This window comes from Lepidochelys kempii, chromosome 2 (assembly GCF_965140265.1).
Source record: "Lepidochelys kempii isolate rLepKem1 chromosome 2, rLepKem1.hap2, whole genome shotgun sequence".
NCBI lineage: Eukaryota > Metazoa > Chordata > Testudines > Cheloniidae > Lepidochelys > Lepidochelys kempii.
Genome location: NC_133257.1, coordinates 81,358,660 through 81,379,885, shown reverse-complemented (window position 1 = coordinate 81,379,885; position 21,226 = coordinate 81,358,660). Strand labels below are relative to the sequence as shown.

General features: G+C 41.6%; 1 protein-coding gene across 6 annotated transcripts in view; it reads right to left on the bottom strand.

The window, feature by feature from the left end:
- Nucleotides 1-21,226, bottom strand: part of OSBPL1A (oxysterol binding protein like 1A) — a 207,892-nt gene that overhangs the window by 151,982 nt on the left and 34,684 nt on the right. For all 6 annotated transcript variants that reach the window (XM_073331361.1, XM_073331364.1, XM_073331365.1 and 3 more), the window contains exons 6-14: nt 20,408-20,493; nt 17,754-17,898; nt 16,010-16,077; nt 15,885-15,929; nt 14,042-14,115; nt 13,882-13,945; nt 9,867-9,965; nt 8,155-8,277; nt 364-445 (exon numbers count right to left, since the gene is read on the bottom strand). In XM_073331361.1, the coding sequence (XP_073187462.1) occupies nt 364-445; nt 8,155-8,277; nt 9,867-9,965; nt 13,882-13,945; nt 14,042-14,115; nt 15,885-15,929; nt 16,010-16,077; nt 17,754-17,898; nt 20,408-20,493 (786 nt within the window). The remainder of the gene's footprint in view (nt 1-363; nt 446-8,154; nt 8,278-9,866; nt 9,966-13,881; nt 13,946-14,041; nt 14,116-15,884; nt 15,930-16,009; nt 16,078-17,753; nt 17,899-20,407; nt 20,494-21,226) is intronic.

Here is a 21,226-nt window from a genome sequence, read left to right as displayed (position 1 = left end):
AAAGCAGGAGGAGCTCACCTATACACTCACTTATCCTGAAAATACTATTTATGACAAGTTACACCATAGTACAACTTCCCGGAGGCTTAAACTAACTGCCTCAATGGATGTAAAGCATTAGCAGAACCACTAGCTATTTAGCAATTATAATGGTCAACTTATTACTTACTTGAAAACTGAAGTATTCAGTCTCAATTTCTAATTAAAAAGCAGTGGTCCTATACTCACAGGCATCTTATGTTTCTGTTTTGGTGAAGTTTTATTTGACAAAAGGTGGACTTCCTGATTTTTTACCGAGTGGTTTATTCAACACAGAGCATGTCAAGAAACTGCAGAAAGAGTTACAATTGCTAACAGTGTTACCTTTAGTGGTGTTGCACGATTTAATCATTATGAGGAAGTTGGAAATCTCTTTATCTAGCCTTTGTTGACATGTTTGTGCCTTCTGCAAACAAAGATAAAAAGCTATTTAAAACAGGTACTTCTAAATGGAAAAGAACTTCTCACATTCTATTAAACGTACTGAAGTTTTCTTAAATACAAGTTAGAGATACCTAACAATTTGAAAAAAAAAAGTTCTGATATAAAACCACTTTTTTCTTAAGGTAAATCAATAGATGACTGGTGCCTCCCCATATTGGGGGGGCACCAGCTAAATGGGAGGACACAACCTCCCCATGTATCTCTGCCCCGCCCCCAGCCCATCTCTGCCCCGCCCCCAGCCCGGAGCCCCCATGCTCTCCCCCCCGCCCCACATTACTTATGGGGGGGGGGAGAAATGGGCTCTGTCCTCCCACTGCACTGGCTCCCCCCAGCACATTCAGCTGCTCTCCCTGGCAGCCAGGCCCAGGCGGGGAGAGCCTGGCTAGGGAGGCTGCAGCAGTGGCGGCAGCCTGCTCCCTGTCCAGGCTCAGCTTCTGGGGATGGGCGTTGAGCACGCCAGGGAGAAGCGGGGGACTCTGGCTCGCTTGGCTGCTGTCCCTGGAAGCGGAGCCTGGGGAGGGGGCAGCCTGCCACCCCCACAGCCAGATGCTCTCCCAGGCAGCCACTGGGCCGCACCAGGCAGTGTCCCAGCATGGTTGGAGAGGTTCTGGCCCCACCCCTTCCTCTCCCCACCCAGGTGGCTACTGGGGAAGCACTGGACCTTCCATGTCTCCCCGCCCCAGTCTGGAGTGTGTAAAAAAGCTTCATATGTATTTTTCTCTCTCTCAAGAGGCGTCACTGCACACTTGAATGGCTATATTCAAAGCCACTTTAATTGCAGTATATAAATTTCAATAAACTTTTTAGAAGCAATCAAGTTTTGTTCAGAGACCAACAGTTACATAAGCTATTTTCCTCCCAATTTAGTCTTGCTTCTTAGGGCATGTCTACCCTGTATTCTAAGCCCAGGCCTGTAGAACACGGACTCTGTTTCCAAGCCTGTGACCGAGCATCCACTCTGCAACAATTGCTAGACCAAGTTCTCACAGCTGTGCTAACGTGACTATATTGCACTACGTAGATCTTTGACATGGGTCTGTACCTTGACCTGTATCCACACTGCAAAGGGACAGGGCTTGGACCTGAATTGTAGTGGTACTCTGGCTCTGATCCACACCCTACAACATGGGTCTTGAGTGCTTGCTGACCTGACTCAGACCGATTTGCGTGGGGACCGAAAGGTGGTTTGGGCTCAAATCAGAGTCCGAGCCGTGCCTTAGCATGTGTGCCTTAGCATACCCTCATCACAGGCAACCTCCTTCAGCGCTTTAGCGGATTAGAGTGGACAAACGCTGGCAAGTGAAGAGTTAAACCCAGAGCACTGGCATGGTGGCGCTAAAGGTGGTATGTTCATTTTAACCTGTTTGGTTAGTAACCTGGTCAACTTCATTTTTGGATATCCAAATGTGCAGGAATGGGCAGGCACTGCCTCTCAGGATCAGGTCCTTAGGCTCCACTGTAGTTTGGAGGCATCTACTTGCACAAAACATGCCCATTCCAGTGAAGTCCCAAATACACTTCTTTTGAATAGTGATTACAACACGCATTGCTGTATTTGCAGAGTAACTAGGACACTTGGCATCACTTCAGATTTGATTTAACATGTTAAAAAAAGAAATCGCCTCTGTAAACTCTTTGTAGGGGGAATGTAAAGACCACTCATGAAATTTATGTCTACACAAAGCTTTCTACTGCCAGAGATGCTTCAGTCTCTGGGAGTACAAGTGCATCAAGGTGATACAGCTAAGAACTCTCAGATTTCACAGCATAAATGTAAGTACTAATGAAGTTTAGTTTAACTGGAGTAGAATTATTCATTAATCATGTAAGTGACATACGATGCGGTTTCTCCAGTAAAGAGAACAGTGCTGTTGCATTCTACAAGTTATTTGGCATGAACTTGTCATAGGACTACATAATATATATGACACTCAGGCTGTAATAAGTCACTTCAAAACTAAAAAGCATCACATTGTACTAGACAACATTTCATGTGGAAACAGTTACATGTATTACCCTTTGTGACAAGAGGTTGTCGGGGGAGAAAGGAGAGCAGGGGTGAGAAGGGGTAGAGCAGTCAAATATACTCTTTAAAAGACCACCACTGTTTGGGCCTACATGTCTAGGAGTGAAAGGCTACTCTAGAATGCTAACCCAGCACTTCTACTCTTCTTTAAAAAAGAAAAATACCCACCCAAAAAAAAGCCAAAACCCATTTTTGCTCAAACTAAAGAAGGATCAGCTTAAGGTAAAGAATTGGTTTGTAGCCTGAACAGAGAGGGTCCACATAAGCAATTCGTTACCAATTCACTCAAGTTACTTTAACTAGGAGATGTATTCACTTACTGGCATGGTGGCTCTAAAGGTGGTGTGTTCAAACAGGTTAAAATGGTTAGTAACCTCGTCAACTAACTGTGCCTCATCGCTAACAGAGGCCTAGGGTGGCACAGTGTTGTCTTCATGTAACTTGTTCACTCTTTTTGCGCATGACTAGGACATCAATCATTAACTAGTTTGGGCTGGTCATCTTCTTTCCAGCTCTGTGGGTCAAGAAACTGCACCACCTGCTGCTGGGTTCTGTTTTATGTGGGAATCCTCCAGGTAGCCCATCCTTTGCGGGGTTATCAGATTCCCAAATTTTCCCAGAATGCACCAAGGAAGCCTTGTACATCATTACCTACACATTTGTTACAAAAACTGAATCACATTACTTGTAATCTATTAGGCCTTGCCCGCAAAATAATTTCTATGTAAGCTTCTACACTGTTGCACTGCTACCAGACCAGCTTTACTAGGGTGTGTGCTAGTGTAGAATGGCCTCTGGCATTTTAGCTACCCTGCTCAAAGACGGTTTAGACAATGATAGAATTCCAGCAGACTTTCTAGCATTCTAATTGGTGGCAGCACGACAGCATGGAGGTTTGAAATAAAGTGCTGTGGGTAGACAAGGAACGATGGTGACCCAGTCTCATTAGAAAAATGAGGTTTGCAGTGGAGCAAGCTGTGAGGAGATTAGTTTCAGGGGGTTTCCTTCCACTCGGAGATGTAAAATCCAAGACTGAAAATTACATAGTAAAAAACCCTGGGGCTTGTTTAAAGACTCTTCAGAGCCCTTGATGAAAAGTCTTCAAGGAATGAGGAATTTCAACTATGATTACATACAACTTTATAAAATTAAATATCAGCATGTATACAGTTGTCCTCTCCACCCCTTTTTATCCTCTGCATGTTGCTTCTTTTCAGATTATTCTTTTATAAGGTCTTGAGAGGAGGGACTATTTTCTTCCTTTGTGGACATTACCAGAACACAAATAAAGTTCTGTTTTACCAAAAAGCATGTGCATTTCATGTAGTTTTTCTACAGAATTAGTAGTGTATCAATATTAAGGATAGTTAAAAATTTTCCATTAAAAGACTGTTTTGACAACTGGGTTTTTGACTAGTGGTTTTTTTGGGGGGGGAGGGTGGAGGGGTTCTGCTTCCCCACAGAAAAAATTTAGACTTTCATCAAAAATGAAAAACCTAAGATTTGGAAATGCATCCACAGTGCCTCTTGGGCAGGGTGGATAAAAATCAAGGATTTAAAAAATAAATAAATAAAATCAGATTTTTTTGATAACATGCTTTTTGAGGAAAAAGCAATCTAAAGATAGTTTTAATTAAGATGCATTATAGTCCAAAGATATCTCATCATGGAATAGGGATTATAAATTCTAATTCTATAGTATGAAACAATATATTCATATAATGTTTAAGAAAAGTTTTGTAAATGCATTCCAAGAGTTCATGGATTAGGGACCCAATTTTATGGGGTTCCAGGGGCTTCTGTATAGATTTAGGTTAATCTTTCTATCTACCCAATGGGACTCTACTCAGTCACTCAAGAAGATATCAGAGATATTTAGTTTTGATGTTCTCAAACTGTGGATTTGTGTCTCCAGAGATAACAGAAAATTTTTTAAATAAATAAATGTTACTATACCAGAGGATTTCTGTATGATTTTTAAATTTATATAGTTTAAAGATCCCAAAGTAATGTTAATTAGAAGGCTTTTCCTTTCTATGTGAAAGGTTTGCAAGGCCAAACTGCTCAGCACATCCTAGGACAGAAAGTCTGTTCTCAGAAGAGATAAGACTTTGCAAAAACAACTGTTCCTCGGAACAGCACACAGATCCCCACCCTTCTCCCATTCTTTATCTTGTTTCAGCATAGCAGCTGTGTTAGTCTGTATCTACAAAAAGATCAGGAGTACTTGTGGCACCTTAGAGACTAACAAATTTATTAGAGCATAAGCTTTCGTGGGCTACAGCCCACTTCATGGGATGCATAGAATGGAACCAATGAAGTGGGCTGTAGCCCACAAAAGCTTATGCTCTAATAAATTTGTTAGTCTCTATGGTGCTACAAGTACTCCTGTTCTTTTATCTTGCTTGTTATGTATGTTATATAGTAAGGGGGTTAAGCAGTTTCTTTACATCCCAAGAGTTGTTAAAGTCAGAAGAGATACATGTCCAAATAAACTTGAGAATGCATGCGAATGGATGTTGTGTGTAAACAGAAGATGAATGGTTAGGAGTGCCACCCTAAGAGTTAACACTTCAGTATCGAATGGCCAAAGAATGCGCTAAGTGGAGATAACTGGATGATCCCTGGAGGGCAGACTGGAATCCACCCAACAGCCTCAAGGATGGGAGAACCAAAGTTGCATCCGATGAAGTGAGCTATAGCTCACGAAAGCTTATGCTCAAATAAATTGGTTAGTCTCTAAGGTGCCACAAGTACTCCTTTTCTTTTTGCGAATACAGACTAACACGGCTGCTACTCTGAAACCTATGATTACTTGTTTACTGTGCCTCTTTTTGTATTCACAACACACATGGCATTTTGTCTCATCCCCTTTTTAAAGATCCTGTTGGGTTTTATTTTATTGGTATAACAGAGGTGAGAAATAACACCTCTTATTTCTGTCCTCAATCCTATTGTCTCTTTGCAAATTTGTGACCACACAGTCAATTCCTTACGTCTCTCTACAAGTGCAAAGTTTCAAAAAGTTCAATGAATAGAAGATTGTTGGGGGCAGAATAGATCTGAACAAGGAGAAGAAGTCTGGAGATAAATGAGAGACAGGGACAGGCAGCAGAAACAAAAGTGAAACTGTTTGAGCAGCATATTCCAGAAGTCTTGAGGTCTCTCTGAGTGTAGCCTTCCTTGATTTGAGATCTACCATACCATTCTCTCACTGGAAGGGAAAACCTATAATGGCAGCAGGCCATAAAAGAGACCCAGTTTGGGAATAAGAACCATTCAAGAAATATACATTTGCTGGTGATGTTTTAAAGAAAATCACACCAGGGAACTGGAGGAAGTCACTTAAGCACTTGGATTCAGAGACTGTTGAAGTGATAATCTCAATTTTAACAGCAGTAGCTTCTTCTGCTGGTGTAGAAAGAATATTTTCTTGCTTTGGACTAATTCATTCCAAACTGAGAAATTGTTTGGGACCTGAAAAAGGCAGGAAAGCTTGTTTTTCTTTTCCAGATTATGAACAAACAGGAAAATGAAGGTGAAGACAACTGAGTTAACTGCAGAAGCCAATATTTTAAGTTTTTCATATTGACCTGGCTGACAGTCGATCTAATTTGTGTGGTTTTTAAAAAATATATATATATATTTCATTTAACTATTTTAGTTGAAAATAGTAACAAAAAACCCAAGATTTTAAAAAACTTGAATGTTTAACTAAATTCAAAAATTCATATGCTTGTTTTGTTAAATATTATGTGCTTGCTGTTGAATACATAACGGTGTTTTAGTTAAATAAAACAATTTAAATGTCTGTCTGGTGATGTTCTCCTCCTAATACAGGATGGAAAGAAAGTCCTACAAATAATAATGATTAACCTGTTGAATTGGAGATATTTATGAAGTCATTGGGAGGTGAACTATCTGCTTCAATTATCTTAGGTAAATGAAATAACCAAACACTCATTCATTTTCTGATATAGCTGTAAAACTAATCTAAAAAATTTTCAGAATAAAATCACTTTAAAAATATAAAGTTGTACCTTCTAAAAATGAAACCTACATCTGAGTTGTGAAGAATATGTATTAAGGTTATAACAACATTAATGTAGTTTTAAGAATGCACTTTTATGTAGAAATCCACGATTAAATTGAGTCTTCCTGACTAGTGACTTAAATCATGATTTAAATCAAATCCACTCTGCTGTTGGGAGCTATAGTTTAGGTGTCATACACCCCATCTTCCTCTCTGGGCCAGGCTCCTCAGACAGACTATGATGCCCCACAGCAACCAAACAAAAAGCAAACTCTGTGGTACATGAAAGGACACGTAATTTGGTTGGGGAGCACAGCCCACAGTGAAAAACAGGGCATGAGCCACCATTTCCAAATTGAGACAGTCTCCTCCAGTCAACTCTAGTCAGTATTTAAAAGATTGCAGTAGATTGCAGGAATAGAAATTAGAATTACATATATACTTGTTCAAGTTATCCTGAAATAAAGGTTTGCTTTTCATTAGTGTAGCCTTCAGTGTTTCCTGTCTAGTCACCTTGAACTTTTCTGTACCCTGCTATTTTCCTTTAATACACTAGACAAGTTTTTTGAAGCCAGAAGTTTGATAGTAGAGCCAGCACCACAACAGGAACTCAGTTTCATAGTAAACTGAAGACCCTCTCATAAGTTACTTTGAAGTTATGTGAAGTGCCTTGCATCAAGTCAGTTCAGATGAGGGCCCCATGCATTAACACCTATTTCTAAGCATACTATATCAGAACAAAAAGAAAAGGAGTACTTGTGGCACCTTAGAGACTAACCAATTTATTAGAGCATAAGCTTTCGTGAGCTACAGCTCACTTCATCAGATGCATATCGTGGAAACTGCAGCAGACTTTATATATACACAGAGAATATGAACCAATACCTCCTCCCACCCCACTGTCCTGCTGGTAATAGCTTATCTAAAGTGATCATCAGGTGGGCCATTTCCAGCACAAATCCAGGTTCTCTCACCCTCCACCCCCCCCACACAAATTCACTCTCCTGCTGGTGACAGCCCATCCAAAGTGACAACTCTTTACACAATGTGCATGACAATTAAGTTGGGCTATTTCCTGCACAAATCCAGGTTTTCTCACATCCCCCTCACCCCCATACACACACAAACTCACTCTCCTGCTGGTAATAGCTCATCCAAACTGACCACTCTTCAAGTTTAAATCCAAGTTAAGAACAGTACATTGCTGAGGGTTACAGCCTATAAATCTGAAATACCTTAGTGAAGACTTAGACTAGAAGACATGTCAAGTACTTCAAGCTCCCTCTTCTGGCCAAAAGTGCTCAAAACAGTTTAACTTGTAACAGTTCATTTTTGTGTACATGTTCTTAAATTACTAAATACAGGCCGTAGTAGTATACATTCACTATTACATGCAGAGTATTGAGCATGAATGAGACATCACAAACTGTATTCTAAATGTCAGCAGTGTTTGTGGCCCCCTGAGAACAGCCAAGTAAATGGAGGGAGACATATTACCCAAACTAGAAACAGTAAAGCTGCTCTAATACATCTCCAGTATTCTGTAGTTAAAGACTAGCAAGCACCAATTTATAGTTCGCCAGATGTAAAAGCCATGTATTCCCATACATACTTTCAGCGTTTCTTGCAATTCTGCAACAGATACTGTGTCATCATCTTCCTCATCACTCAGCTGTTCTTGGGTACAGTAGTGAGTGCTGTATGCAGAGTGGTCTTCTATTGCCTCCAGCCAGTTCTGAAAGTAAAAGCAGCCACTGCAAGAATTCAGCACACTCATTTTAAAGAGCACACCTCTACTTCAGCAGCAGCTGAACACTGGCACATGTGAGACAACTGGTGCTTCAGAAGGAAGCACCAGCTCAGTTATATATTTTTTGTCTTAAAGACTCCTTGAAAATACCTAGCTTTTAGACAGTTACTCCATTTTCAAAAATAAGTGTATAATACACAAAGGAGAATGGCATGGTTATTAAGTTGCTAGACAGGTGTTACTTATTCCCTCTCATAACACAAAAACTAGGAGTCACCAAATGAAATTAATAGGCAGCAGGTTTAAAAAAAACAAAAGGAAGTATTTTTTCCACACAACATGGTCAGCCTGTGGAACTCTGCCAAAGGATGTTGCGAAGGCCAAGACTATAACAGGGTTCAAAAAAAGAACTAGATAAATTCATGGAGGATAGGTCCATCAATGGCTTTTAGCCAAGATGGGCAGGGATGGTGTCCCTAGCCTTTGTTTGCCAGAGGCTGGGAGTGGGTGGCAGGAGAGATCTCACTTGGTGATTGCTTGTTCTGTTCATTCACTCTGGGGCACCTGGCATTGGCTGTTCCCAGAAGACAGGATACTGGGCTAGATGGACCTTTGGTCTGACCCAGTATGGCCGTTCTTATGATAGGGTTCTTGATCTGGGTTAGCTTCCTTGTTTTGCTAGACTCCAAGTGACTTGCTGGAGGTCATACAAGGAGTCTGTGCCTCTGGTCCCAATCTCCAAAATGGAGATTATACTTCTCTCATCCTTTGTCCTGTCTATTTAGATTACAAGCTCTCTGGGGCAAGGACTGCTTTGCCATTTTGCTTGCACAATGCCTGGCACAATAGGACTTAAGTCCAAGTTGGGCTTTGAGGCACTACTGCAAGATAAAATTCAGAGTAACAGCCATGTTAGTCTGTGTTCGCAAAAAGAAAAGGAGTACTTGTGGCACCTTAGAGACTAACCAATTTATTTGATCATAAGCTTTCGTGAGCTACAGCTCACTTCATCAGATAAAAAGTGTTTTTCCCCAGATTTCTTCATCTCTAGAAACCTTGAATCATGCCTTATAGATGAAGGATAAATAGTATGTTCAATACATTTATTACTGTAGCACCTAGGAGCCTGAGTCATGATAGTGCTCTTATTTCTCACACCGCCCAGTTTTGGATAGAACATTATCACTTGTTTAGAATGCGTGGCCCTAACCACACATCTCTGAACCTATTTGCAAGAATACACTAACTACCTTTCTTAGTTTGGGATGAGGGACTAAGTAAGTTGCAACAGAAGTTTAAGAGCTCAAACAAACAAAAACAACCTCTCAGACTACAGACTACACAGATTTTCCTATAACCAACCATTTCAGCAGTGGAATAGCAAAAAACATACAACTATTCTGAATGCTGTGTGTCCATGAGCCAGGTCTCTATACTACTAGTGAATCCAAAAGTATAGTATTAATATACACAGCTCAAGGATTCAGAGTTAGCTCTATGCAAACAAAATTAGATTCTCTCTTCCATCTACACAAAAGTTACAAGATTAGAGACTTAATTAAATTGGTAGTTACCTCTCTAGCCATAGGAGGAGAGTTTTTAGGAACTTTAAAACTGTGAACACTGTCATCGAAGCATTTGACATAGAAAAGGCAGCTGTCTGTAGATTTTACCTTTGATTAAAAAAAAAAAAAAAATCATGAGTTTACAGACTCTAGAAACAGGCAACTAAGGTTTTAAAAAAAGTTTTACTGGCAGTTATAAAATATTGGAGCACAGTACTACTCTAAAGTACTTACAAATGGTAATATGGGTTATGTTTGTTCTGGTTTTCAGTTCAAATGTGCTCAGTTTACAAGCAAAGATGATTTAAACTAGCCACCTGCCATACAAAGGGAACTCTGTCTCAGCAAAACTGTTCCTTGCCCTTATCTCATGCATCACAAGTAAAGGCTGTGCAGACCACTCAGCTAAATCTGCACATCCCCAATATCTTCATATTTAAGTCCTCAGCAACCCCTGTGCAACTGCTGCTTTCAGTGGTTTGCAAGGTGCAGCCAGTTGGAACTTAGCAAGCTTATGGATGCATAAAAACAGTCAGCCAGCTGGACTTGGGCATAGTAAAAAAGGCTGCTATGACCATCCACAAGAAGCAGACCTGCATAAAGTAGTGAGAGTCATTTTTCAGACTAGAAACTCACTTTGAAGAAACAGTTTAATATAGTTTTAAACACAAGCAGTAAGAAACTGGTACTTACCTTCTCGGAACTGTTGTACAAGATGCATTGCATATGTCCATAACACTGGAGGTATGCATACACTTCATGCACCAGTACTGGAAAGCTTTTCCTAGCATTACCAACAGGGTCAGCCCTGCTCAGCTCCCTGTGCTGTGAGTAAGGGATGAAGGGCAGAGATGCCCCACCCCCCTCCTCCACTTGCTTTGTACCAGAAACCAATGGTAGACTCTGATGTGTCAAGGAATAAGGGTGGTCGTGTAATGGACATATGGAACCATCCTGAAAAACAATAGTTATGAGAAGGTACATAACTGTTGTTCCTTCGGGTGCTTGCATGTCCACTACACTGCAGGTGACTCCAAAGCTGTTACCGCAGGAGGCAGAGCTCACTCTCATTGGAACAGAGATGTATGGTCACATTGTCTGCATTTGCATTATATCCCTTGAAGCTGCAGACTGTGCATAATGTCTGGTGAAAGTATGAATCAAAGACCACATCACTGCTCCACAAACGTCCACAACTGGGACATGTGCCAGAAACATCACTGAAGTTGAATGTTCTCTGGTGGACAGCACTGTGAGCCTAAAAGAAGGAGCTGTTCTTAACGGTATAAGCCACTGCAATACACCTGCATATCCAGAGAGGCTGCCATTGACCTGAGTAACTACTGGTATCCTTTAAAGTCATCTGGTACTGGGGGATGACGTATCTGGTACCAAGACCTCACTGGAGAAGAGGAAGTGGTTTACAGTGGAGGCAAGGAAGATGGCTGAGTTGGTCTTGCAGTACTAGTGGTTATACCAGAGCTATCAATGGTAAGTCAAATGCATAGGTGTCAGGAGGCTGTTCAGTACCATCACCAGTCTCAGGGTACATCTACACTACAATTAAAAACCCTTGGCTGACCTGTCAGCTGACTTGGGCTCATGGGGCTCTGGCAAAGGGATTGTTTAATTACAGTGTAGACATTGAGACTCAAGCTGCAGCCTGGGCTCTGGGACCCTGTGAGGTGGGAATCAGAGTCAGTTGGCAGGAGCCAGACAGGGATGTCTAACTGCAGCGTAGACACGCCCTCAAAGGTGGTAGGACAAGTATCCCACCGGAGGGAATACTCATATGAGAGGAATTGGTTCTGGAAATTGGAGGCATCCTCCAAGGCAACCAATAGGGTCATTGTGAGGGGCTAGTATGGTACCAGGCCCCAGGCTTAGCTGGGGCAAGCATCCCAATCCCTGGACAGACCCGTCTGAGCCCCAGCAATGAGAAACAGTGGTCTCTATGCTCTTGGTATAGGGAAACCCAAGAGTCTGAAGAAGTCTCGGAGCACCCAGAGAATCTAGCGAAATATGGTGCTGGCAGAGGTGCTCTGTGACCTCAGTTGGGACCTACGCCTGGAGCACAGTACTGGAGCAGCTTGGACAGCTTCCAAGCCAGTAGTACTTTGCGCAGAGGATCTTGAGTTGTCCCTATGGAACATGGCAGTGCTGAGTCTAAGACAAGCGATGCCAAGGAAAAGCGACCCGGTGCCTCTAAAAGGCTGTGTCAGTGCCAGGTGAGGATGCTCACATTGAAGGAGATGACAGCAGTACTGACAGGCATAATAAATCTAGCTGCAGCAGCAGCCTCCATCTGCATCTGTACCACCAAGCTGCTAACCTGCAGCAAATCAGACAAGACTGCTCTGTCACCACTGAAGAAGTAGCCTGTCACAATGGTCCCTGATAGGGGACCAGGGTGGTTGTCTCAGGCCTGAGTGAGTCTGTGCTGGGGTGCAGCAAGTCGAAGGATGCACTCTACCATCAGTACCTGAATGATCCTTTGTGAAAGAGCCCCATACCCTATGCTTCAAGGGGCCAAAAGTGGACGTATGCTTGTGCTTTGAGGCCAGGACTTTGATTCCCTGGCCTTGAAGAGGACAGTCCTGGAGACTGGGATCTTCTGCAGCCTCTTTCAGCTGACATGACCTGGGAAACACTTTGGGAAGGAGCCTTTGAAGAGCTTCCCTTAGATGACAGTGGCTCCAACGCTGGTCTAGGAACAACTTCCATAAGAATATAATGGAGGCACTCCTCTCTCAACTTCATCCAAGTCTTGAAGACTAACAGATAGGTGATCTACATCTCTGATGTTGCCTTCACCCAAACACTTGAGGCAGTGGGAGAGTGGGGGGGTCACTATCAGGTATAGGCTTCCCACAGCCTTGGCAAGATTTGAACCCCCGGGACCTTGGCATAAGTTCCCTGGTACCAAAGACCCACCAGACTGGAAGGACCCCAAAAGGAGGGCAAAATCAAAATAAAATAAAAAGATCAATCCTTTTTCCAAGTAATACTAGGTAGACTGGAGCATTGGTGTTCCTTGTGAATGACACAGCTATGGATGTAAGAAGGAACTAGAGGGGCAGTGCGGTCTCTGCCCTTTATACTCTCACCCCTACGTGTAGCACTAGGGAAAGTTCTCCAGCACAGGATACATTCATACATTCCCCTCCTGTAATGTACACATACAAGCACTGAAAGTAGTAACGTCATTAATGCAAACAGATTAAGTTTTGCTAGAGGCATATATTGAGGACCATATTTCTGAAGTTTTGCCTTTTAAAAATAAGCATAAATGGTTGGCTTTTGCTTTATTAAAAATAATCACAGGTAGCTCCACTTCACGGTACATTTTTTGCCAGAAGTCTAACAGTTTTTCATATTCTCTTTAGACAGCAGGTATAACTAGGTTATAGTTTAGCTCTTAATTGAAATAATCTTAAAGAGGGGAGGTGTTTTTTTAACCCGATATTGCAGACTTGAGATACAGGCTCAAAGCAACTGGAATAGTCCCCCTCCAAGCGCCTTATACTTATTGCTTATTACCTGAGCCCTCAGAGTATACACCCTACACATGGCTTTCTACATGCCCAAATAGTGCCTCCTCTATCTAGCTTGCTACTTTTAAGCTGTGTAGCGTCTGACTGCCTCCCCCTGCCAGAGCCTTTAGCTGCAGCATATAGCAGCGCCATGCAATGACAAGTATGGACACACACCTGTAGTGCCTGTATCTACACACTGCGGTAAGCATAGACCTAACCCTTAGTTACCAAAAGGGTAAAATTCTTTGTAAAAGTGTTATTTCATGCCACATATTACAAACAAAATTATGATTCTGTACTATATATTACAGAGAGGCATCATATAAGGCATGAAATATGGGAAGTTGTCTAAGCCACAGTGATCTGGAAAATGTTGAAGGAACTGAGCCAGAAGCCATATGTAGTGACTTAGCCAAAGAATTCATAGTCCTTATGTGCACAATATCAGTGTATGACTGGTATTTTAAAAGCCCTGCTTCACATCCTACCGTGCAGACAGCTTGTGTTAGGTGCTTGCATCCTTGGCGATGATCATTATTTACTGCATCAGCCCTTTGGAAGATTTAAAAAAATAAATAAATAAATTTTATATTGGAAAGGTAAGGGTCATTAAGATTCTAATTATCAAGAAATTAGTGTGACACTTACTGTTTGCAATACCAGGAAAGGACTCCATGTTCTAGTACTACCCAGTAAAGTTTCCAACCAAAAAACCTTAAACTCTAAAAGAGAATGTTAGTCATTTCAAAGCCCATGGCTACTTCTGATAACTGATAGCAATACTTGGTGGCTAACAGTCTACATTTTATTTATTTTACTTCAAATGTGATCCAAGAGCTATATCTATTAAAACTCTGAACATTAAATCAGTATCTGTTTTTTCAACTATTCTATTTCCTTCCCCAAGAAGTGGGAGAACATTTATAAAAACCAAGTACAAGTTTGGTTGTATCCACAAAGACAACAACATTTATGGCGTTTTAATGAACATTGTTACTCAGTAGGAACCTTCCTGGTCAATTAAGTTTAGCTTTGTTGTAGTTCAGCACTCAATATGGCTATCCACATGTCTGATCCCTTATACTGGAGTGGTTGTTAGTACCTACCAGAAAGGTTTCTTATATATTACCATAATCAAAAGTAACTCATCTAGCCAATCTGACATATGCAACAAAGAAACTGAGGATGGAATCCAGATAGCAGGAAGAAACCTGAAGGGTTGCCATCTGCACAGTAGTGTCTGCTTTTAAGAGTTCATAGCAGTGTTAAGAGATGCCTAAAAATCAAACCTTTTAATTGCCATTAGATATGGGGAGAGTGCGCTTTACAAGCTGCAGCTTAATATTTTGGTTTTTAGGGTGTAAATAAATGGTTTTGCATTGGCAGTTAACCAACTTTGTGAATTATTATTACACTGAACTTTGGTTTAAGCCAAACTATTTATAGGATTTTTAAAAATATATACACTCTTCAAAAGTTCTTTTGAGAAAGTTGCTTCTTGTACTTAAACACATCTTTATAGGATTTAGAGGAGTTACATAAAGATTTTCCCTATAATAAATCAGGAGAGATAGAACATCTTTTGGGGACTGTACTGAACAGAAATGTTTGTAAGCTTTTATTACCATCTTCCCTATAATTCAGTTTTCAAGGCTTTTAGGAATGGGCTGTATCCTATGGATAATACTGAATAGCAGTGAACCAGTAACCAGTAGTCAGATTACCTAGATATTTATGTGGCCTTCAAAACTGTAGTAGAAGCAAAGCCCACTTATTAATGGAGTTGATCTTTAAAAAGGTAGGCAAGTACTATCCCCATTGTACAGATAGGAACTGTGACACGGGGTAGATGAAGCAAGACTTGTCCAAGGTCACAGGGAGCCTGTGGCTGAACCAGGTATTGTACCTAGATGTCCTAAATCCAGGACCAGCCTTCCTGTCCGAGGATTAGCAAAAAGAAAAGGAGGACTTGTGGCACCTTAGAGTCTAACAAATTTATTTGAGCATAAGCTTTCATGAGCTACAATGGCCCACCTTGATTATCACTACCAAAGGCTTCCGCCGCCCCGCTCTCCTGCTGGTAAGAGCTCACCTTACCTGATCACTCTTGTTACAGTCTGTACGGTAACACCCATTGTTTCATGTTCTCTGTGTATACAAAATCTCCCCACTGTATTTTCCACTACATGCATCCGATGAAGTGAGCTGTAGCTCACGAAAGCTTATGCTCAAATAAATTGGTTAGTCTCTCAGGTGCCACAAGTACTCCTTTTCTTTTTGTGGATACAGACTAACACGGCTGCTACTCTGTAACCTATTTCCAAAACTAATCCTTGGATATGCTGCAATACACCTGTCAAGATATCACAGAAAAGCCACCATCCATCAACCCCCTCTCAAGAGCAGAGAATACAATCTTCTCGGATAGACTTGGAAAACAGTGTTTGGGTTGTTTTACATATTATGAAAAGGGAAGTAAAAGAAAACATACCTTCCACAGGAGACCTTCATATCGTTTCAGGCGTTTGTTGATCACCTATATAAAATAAAATATTTTAAAAAACTAATCAACTGATTGTTTCTTGAACAGTTTAATATAGGATCTTTTGTACCCACCTTGCCAATGCTTCCTCCAAGTATCTGTTTCATTTCTGCACCTTGGGCTAGATCAAACGGTGTCTGGTCTGTTTAATAACCAAAATAAAATCCAGAAGAGAGTTTAGCTTTAATTAGGAGTTAGATCTGTTGTAGGACATTTAATGCTGTGGATAAGTATTATGTAGTAATTACACTGGATGCATTTAATATGGCATAAGGTTTCTATCTAGCTCAGAGGGAAAGCAATTGCAATCATTTGCTTGTTTGAACACTATCGATAGAAAGAACAGCTGGCAGGAGAGTGGTATACTAGCTATGATTCACTTCCTACAGTAAGACATCTTCTGAACCTTACAAGATTTGCTCACTTGCCAGACAAGAACAATTCTTAATTGACCAACAAATATAATATAATTTGTTATTCTAAAACTGTGGGCAAATTGAATTTTGCGAGAATTGCTAAGGAAGAGTTTTGCTGGATTACAAAAGCCTGATTTTATTCTAGTCAACATCTGCCAGTTATTTACTTTTAATTTAACCAGAGTGTTACAGTCAATTTGATAAAAAAAGTGACAAGATAAACTTTACAAGTGGGATTGTCAAGAGAACCTGAAGTGACACAGGAGCATCAGTCCCAATGACTTTCCATGAACTGAAAATTTTATCCTCTGCTTTTACGCTGCTATGCTCATCTCTGGCAGAGTCAACAAAAAGTGACTCAGAACCCGTCTACACGGTGCAGCAACACAAACTGCAGGGGTGTGAATTCTCATGCACACCAACATGTTGCACACTAACTGGCCCCTGCAGACACTGGTGAGCACTAATAGCTCCCTATTGCATTTTAATTTAGCACATAAGTTAGAGTGCAATAGGGAACTTTTGGTGTACCTCAACAGGGTCTTCACAAGCCAGTTAGCATGCAACACATTGGTGTGCATGAGAACAGAGGTTCTCAAACTGGTCCGTGGACCACCAGTGATCCACGAGCTCCATTCAGGTAGTCCGCAGATAGTTCCCTCTAAAGTGCACACCTGGGTGACCGCACATGAGAGAATGAAGGGCCACCCACCTAATTAGTGGAGCCACACGGGTGTGGCTGCACTAATTAGGTGCCTGGACCCTGGAGAAGACACACAGGTAAGGTGAGGTGATGGCCTTGGGGTGCACGGGGGGGGAGGGGGCAGTGGGGTGAAAAGAAGTGGGAGGAATTTGGGATGTGCAGGGCTGCAGCAGCCAGAGAAAGAGGTGACTTCCCCAGCTCCAGGGCTGCGGCTGCCGGGGAGAGACGGCCTTCCTTCCCAGCCTCAGCATTGTGGTTGCTGTGGCAGGGGAGAGACCACCCGTCCTTTCCAGCCCCAGCTTGGGGGCTGCCGTGGCAGGGGAGAGAGGGAGACCCCCCGCCCCCTTCCCTCTCAGGGGCTGCCATGGCAGGGGGAGAGAGGGCACATCCATCACATTAGAAAGGTAAGTATGGATATTAAAATATCAAAGCGCTATACAATAGTTAGCCAACAGTACAAACAACATTTGGAAAATCATTAAGTGGTCCGCTGAAACCCTCAGCAATTTTCAAGTGATCCGCAAAAAAAAAGTTTGAGAACCACTGCATTAGAATTCATAGCCTGCAGTTCACATTGCTGCACCATACAGACAAGGCCTAACTTGCACTTAACAGTTAAGCAGTGGCTAACAAGTACTCCCATAAAATGACACTGGTTTAGTTCCTTTGCTTCATATTTAAACTAAGAACTTTACTTACCATTTTTGTTTCTGATTTTAGAGTCTGCACCATTTTTTAGAAGTTTTAAGGCACAGTGCTTGTGGGCACGGTATGCTGCACAATGTAATGGTGTATTTCCCATCTGATCAGTACAGTTAATATCAGGAGGCTTTGGCCTGTTCAACTAAAAAACAAAGACTTATATTTACAGGTTAATTTAGTTTTCCTCTTGCATTACATATAGCCTGAGCGATTTATGGTCAAGTATCTGCTCCCTGCCCCGAAATCTTGAAATGTACACACTGAAAAGTAGGGTGACGAAAAGGGATCATGCTATCGGAAGCACGAGGTCTACAGCAGCCAAGTGAGAGAGGTTCAGTTACAAGTAGCTACTTCCCTATGTTCTTGGCTTAAGCGTCCCCTTCCCATCTCCCATGTGCAATGTAGCACAGAACTGGCTGCATTGCCATGGTACTCTTAATAGTTTAAAGATTTTTGGTTCCTTTGAGAACAGGAAGACAACAGAAATTGAGTTTTTAGAGAATTCTAAAATCAGAAGCCCTGATGGTAAAAGGTTCTGTAAGTTAATAAGGACAATACTATCAAAAATAAATAAATAAATTAAAAGTCAGTGTTCAGTTTGTTGAATCTGTAATTCTCTATAGGTGTGTACCTATCACTTATGACCCAGATATCCTCATTTTGTTCAGAAACATGTCTGGAAGGAGTATAAAAACTCCATGGGAAAACTCGGAAGCAGTTGCTCATAAAAACCCAGTGCATAAAAGACAACATTCACAGGAAAACCTTAACTCATTAGGGAAGGGATTATTCTGTCCCTCAGGCAGCAGAGTAACAAATATACAAAAAAAGATTTTAGCAGATTCAAGAGAAAACCAATATGTCTTCTGTAACATGGCACATGGCTAGTAGAGAAACAGCTGACATGAGAGTTCCCTACGCTTTTGAAACTATTTGCGTTAATACAGTGGCTCTCAACAGCTTATTTGATCAGGCCTCCCTTTTTTGTGTCTGTAGTTATTTATGCCTCTTCTCCCCAGCCCCCGTACATATAATCGCCACGCAGCTCTGAAGCTGGGAGAGCAGCAGCTGCTGGCTGGGCAGCCAGCTCTGAAGGTGGCCCCCCAAGAGCGGCACAGAAGTAGTATTCATCAATATCACTTTTCGCAGAAGACAGTACCCCATTGCAACCCTTACTTCTGCACTGCTACTGCCCCCCGGGGCTGACAGCCAGAGCCCTGCTACGTCCCAGTGAGGAATGGGGTGGGGAGAGGCCCTTTATCCCCACCTTCTGGGTGTGCATGGCCCTTCTGCACAAACCCCAGCCACCCAAGGCAGACAGCCAGAACTCTTCCAAAAAACAAAACACACAGCTCACACCGCCCTTGACACATTCTTGTGCCTCCTTTGGGAGCCCATAGTTTTAGAACCACTGTGTTAATAGATAAGGCCAGAGGGGAACACCAATCAGCTCAGACATCCTGTATGTACACAGGCCACAGAAGTCCATCAAGACTAAGGACAGGAATATTCTAAGTAATTAGCAGCCCCAGATAGAGCTGGAAGGGAACGGATTTATAACTGAACTGAGGGTACATGGTCAAGAAAAATACAAGTAGTAGAACCATTTTCTCATTCAGGTAGTGGTTGGAAAGCTCCTTAAGAAGCTTCAAAGTATGCAGTCAGTTTATATTTAATACAATTCTGCTGGTAACCTTATTGGTAGAGGTCACACCTCTATAGATTGACAATTTATTGCAACACATGTGATGTTTCTGGATTTCATGTGTCATGAAATGCGACTAGTTCAAAGCTTTAAAACAAGATGGGCTTACAACTTTACCAGAAAGATACCATTTGAACTAAGTTTCATATTTGATCTTACTTCAGGAGAGTTGTTTTAGAAACTCATTCTCCCAACCATTTCAGAAAAACAGGTGAAAAATTTATATTTCCTAGCCACACATTTAAGACATTTTGATTTACTCAATCTGCAAACTTCCGATATGCAGTGAATGAGTACCAGAAGTAGTACAAGTTTCACATTACAAAACAAAAACTTTAATCACTACATGTAATCAATTTTAGTTTGCGGTCTCATCCAAGGGCCAGCACCTCCAGCAGGGAAGTGGCTGTTAACCCCAGGGACATTGGTTCAGTATAGATGTTACATCCACTAGCACTAACGTGTTCCTTGGAGGTCACAGAGGAGTAGCATGGCCAGACCTGTTTCTCTTTGAGACCCAGAATCAGCATCTGTTGCTGGCTGAAAGTATTGCAATATACACCAGGGACAGAATTTGTTTTGTGGTTGAAGATACACCTCAGATTCATTGTGTGTTTTTGAAGTCTCAGACTTCATGTTGCATTCATACATTTTGTACTCACTAATGTTTGTCATGTACTAGACTAATCTCAGCTGAAGCAGATAATTCTCATGGTAAGCCCCACGACTGAGGTACTGTAGAAGTTCAAGCAGTAGCACTTCACAGTATCCTTTAGCCAACTCAGGAAGGATATTAGAAAACACTAGAAAATTTTGCATCTTAATCTGTTGTAATAAAAAGGAGAATACTAATGGTAAGGAAGCACTGTACTTCAGACTGTTGCCTACCATAGGGGTGCGGGGTGTGAAGGTAGCATATGTAGCGAAAAACATCTCAAATTCTTACCAGTGCTGAGACTTTTGCAGTCTCCCCTTCTCTTGCTGCTCCTAAAAGCAGTTCTTCCAGTTTCCTTTCTTGTGTCCTTTCCACTGCTGTTTTCAAAGTGAAAATAGCTTTAGCAACCACAGTTGTAGTCTCAGAAGAACACATGTAACATCAGCAAAGTGATATCTGTCTAATGAAGAATGTTCAAGCACGGTATACAGGGCCTATAGTTTCCTCAACACTTGTTAACTTGAGGGCTATGCCTACCAGACAGGGTGAAATACACTTACAGAGCCATGACCTCCAGAGTCAATTAAATACCATGCAAAAGTCTAAAAGGTCACAAATCACTGCAGAAAAATTCTGAAGTTACTCAAGTATTCAAACATTTACCAAGTAGTAGAGGTTCAATAGGGCAAGAAGTATTTGTCCTAAGGTTTTTTTTCCAATGAATACTGGGGAAGTTCAGTGGTAATATTTGACCAACACTATTTAACCAGCCCTACTTGCATCTTGGATATTATACTTTCTTTCCCTTCCTATAAAAAGATCTTCTCTCTCCTCTATTCCCCTTCTCTATCTTACCACTAACTTTTTCCCCACAAAAATCTCATCCTTCTCCAGCTTAACCTGTCAATCTCAAGCAGCCTTCTACAACAAACTGTACACTCACATACACGGCTAAGAGATTTTAATCAGACACCCAATAACTAGCAACAAACTTACTAGGTACAGCGTAAGACTGAGGTCCCACTCTATGAAAATAGCCTACTTAAGAAGCCAAAACTGCACTATGGCACTTATTGGGATTACTACTGAAGTGCTGACCCGTCACTCTGA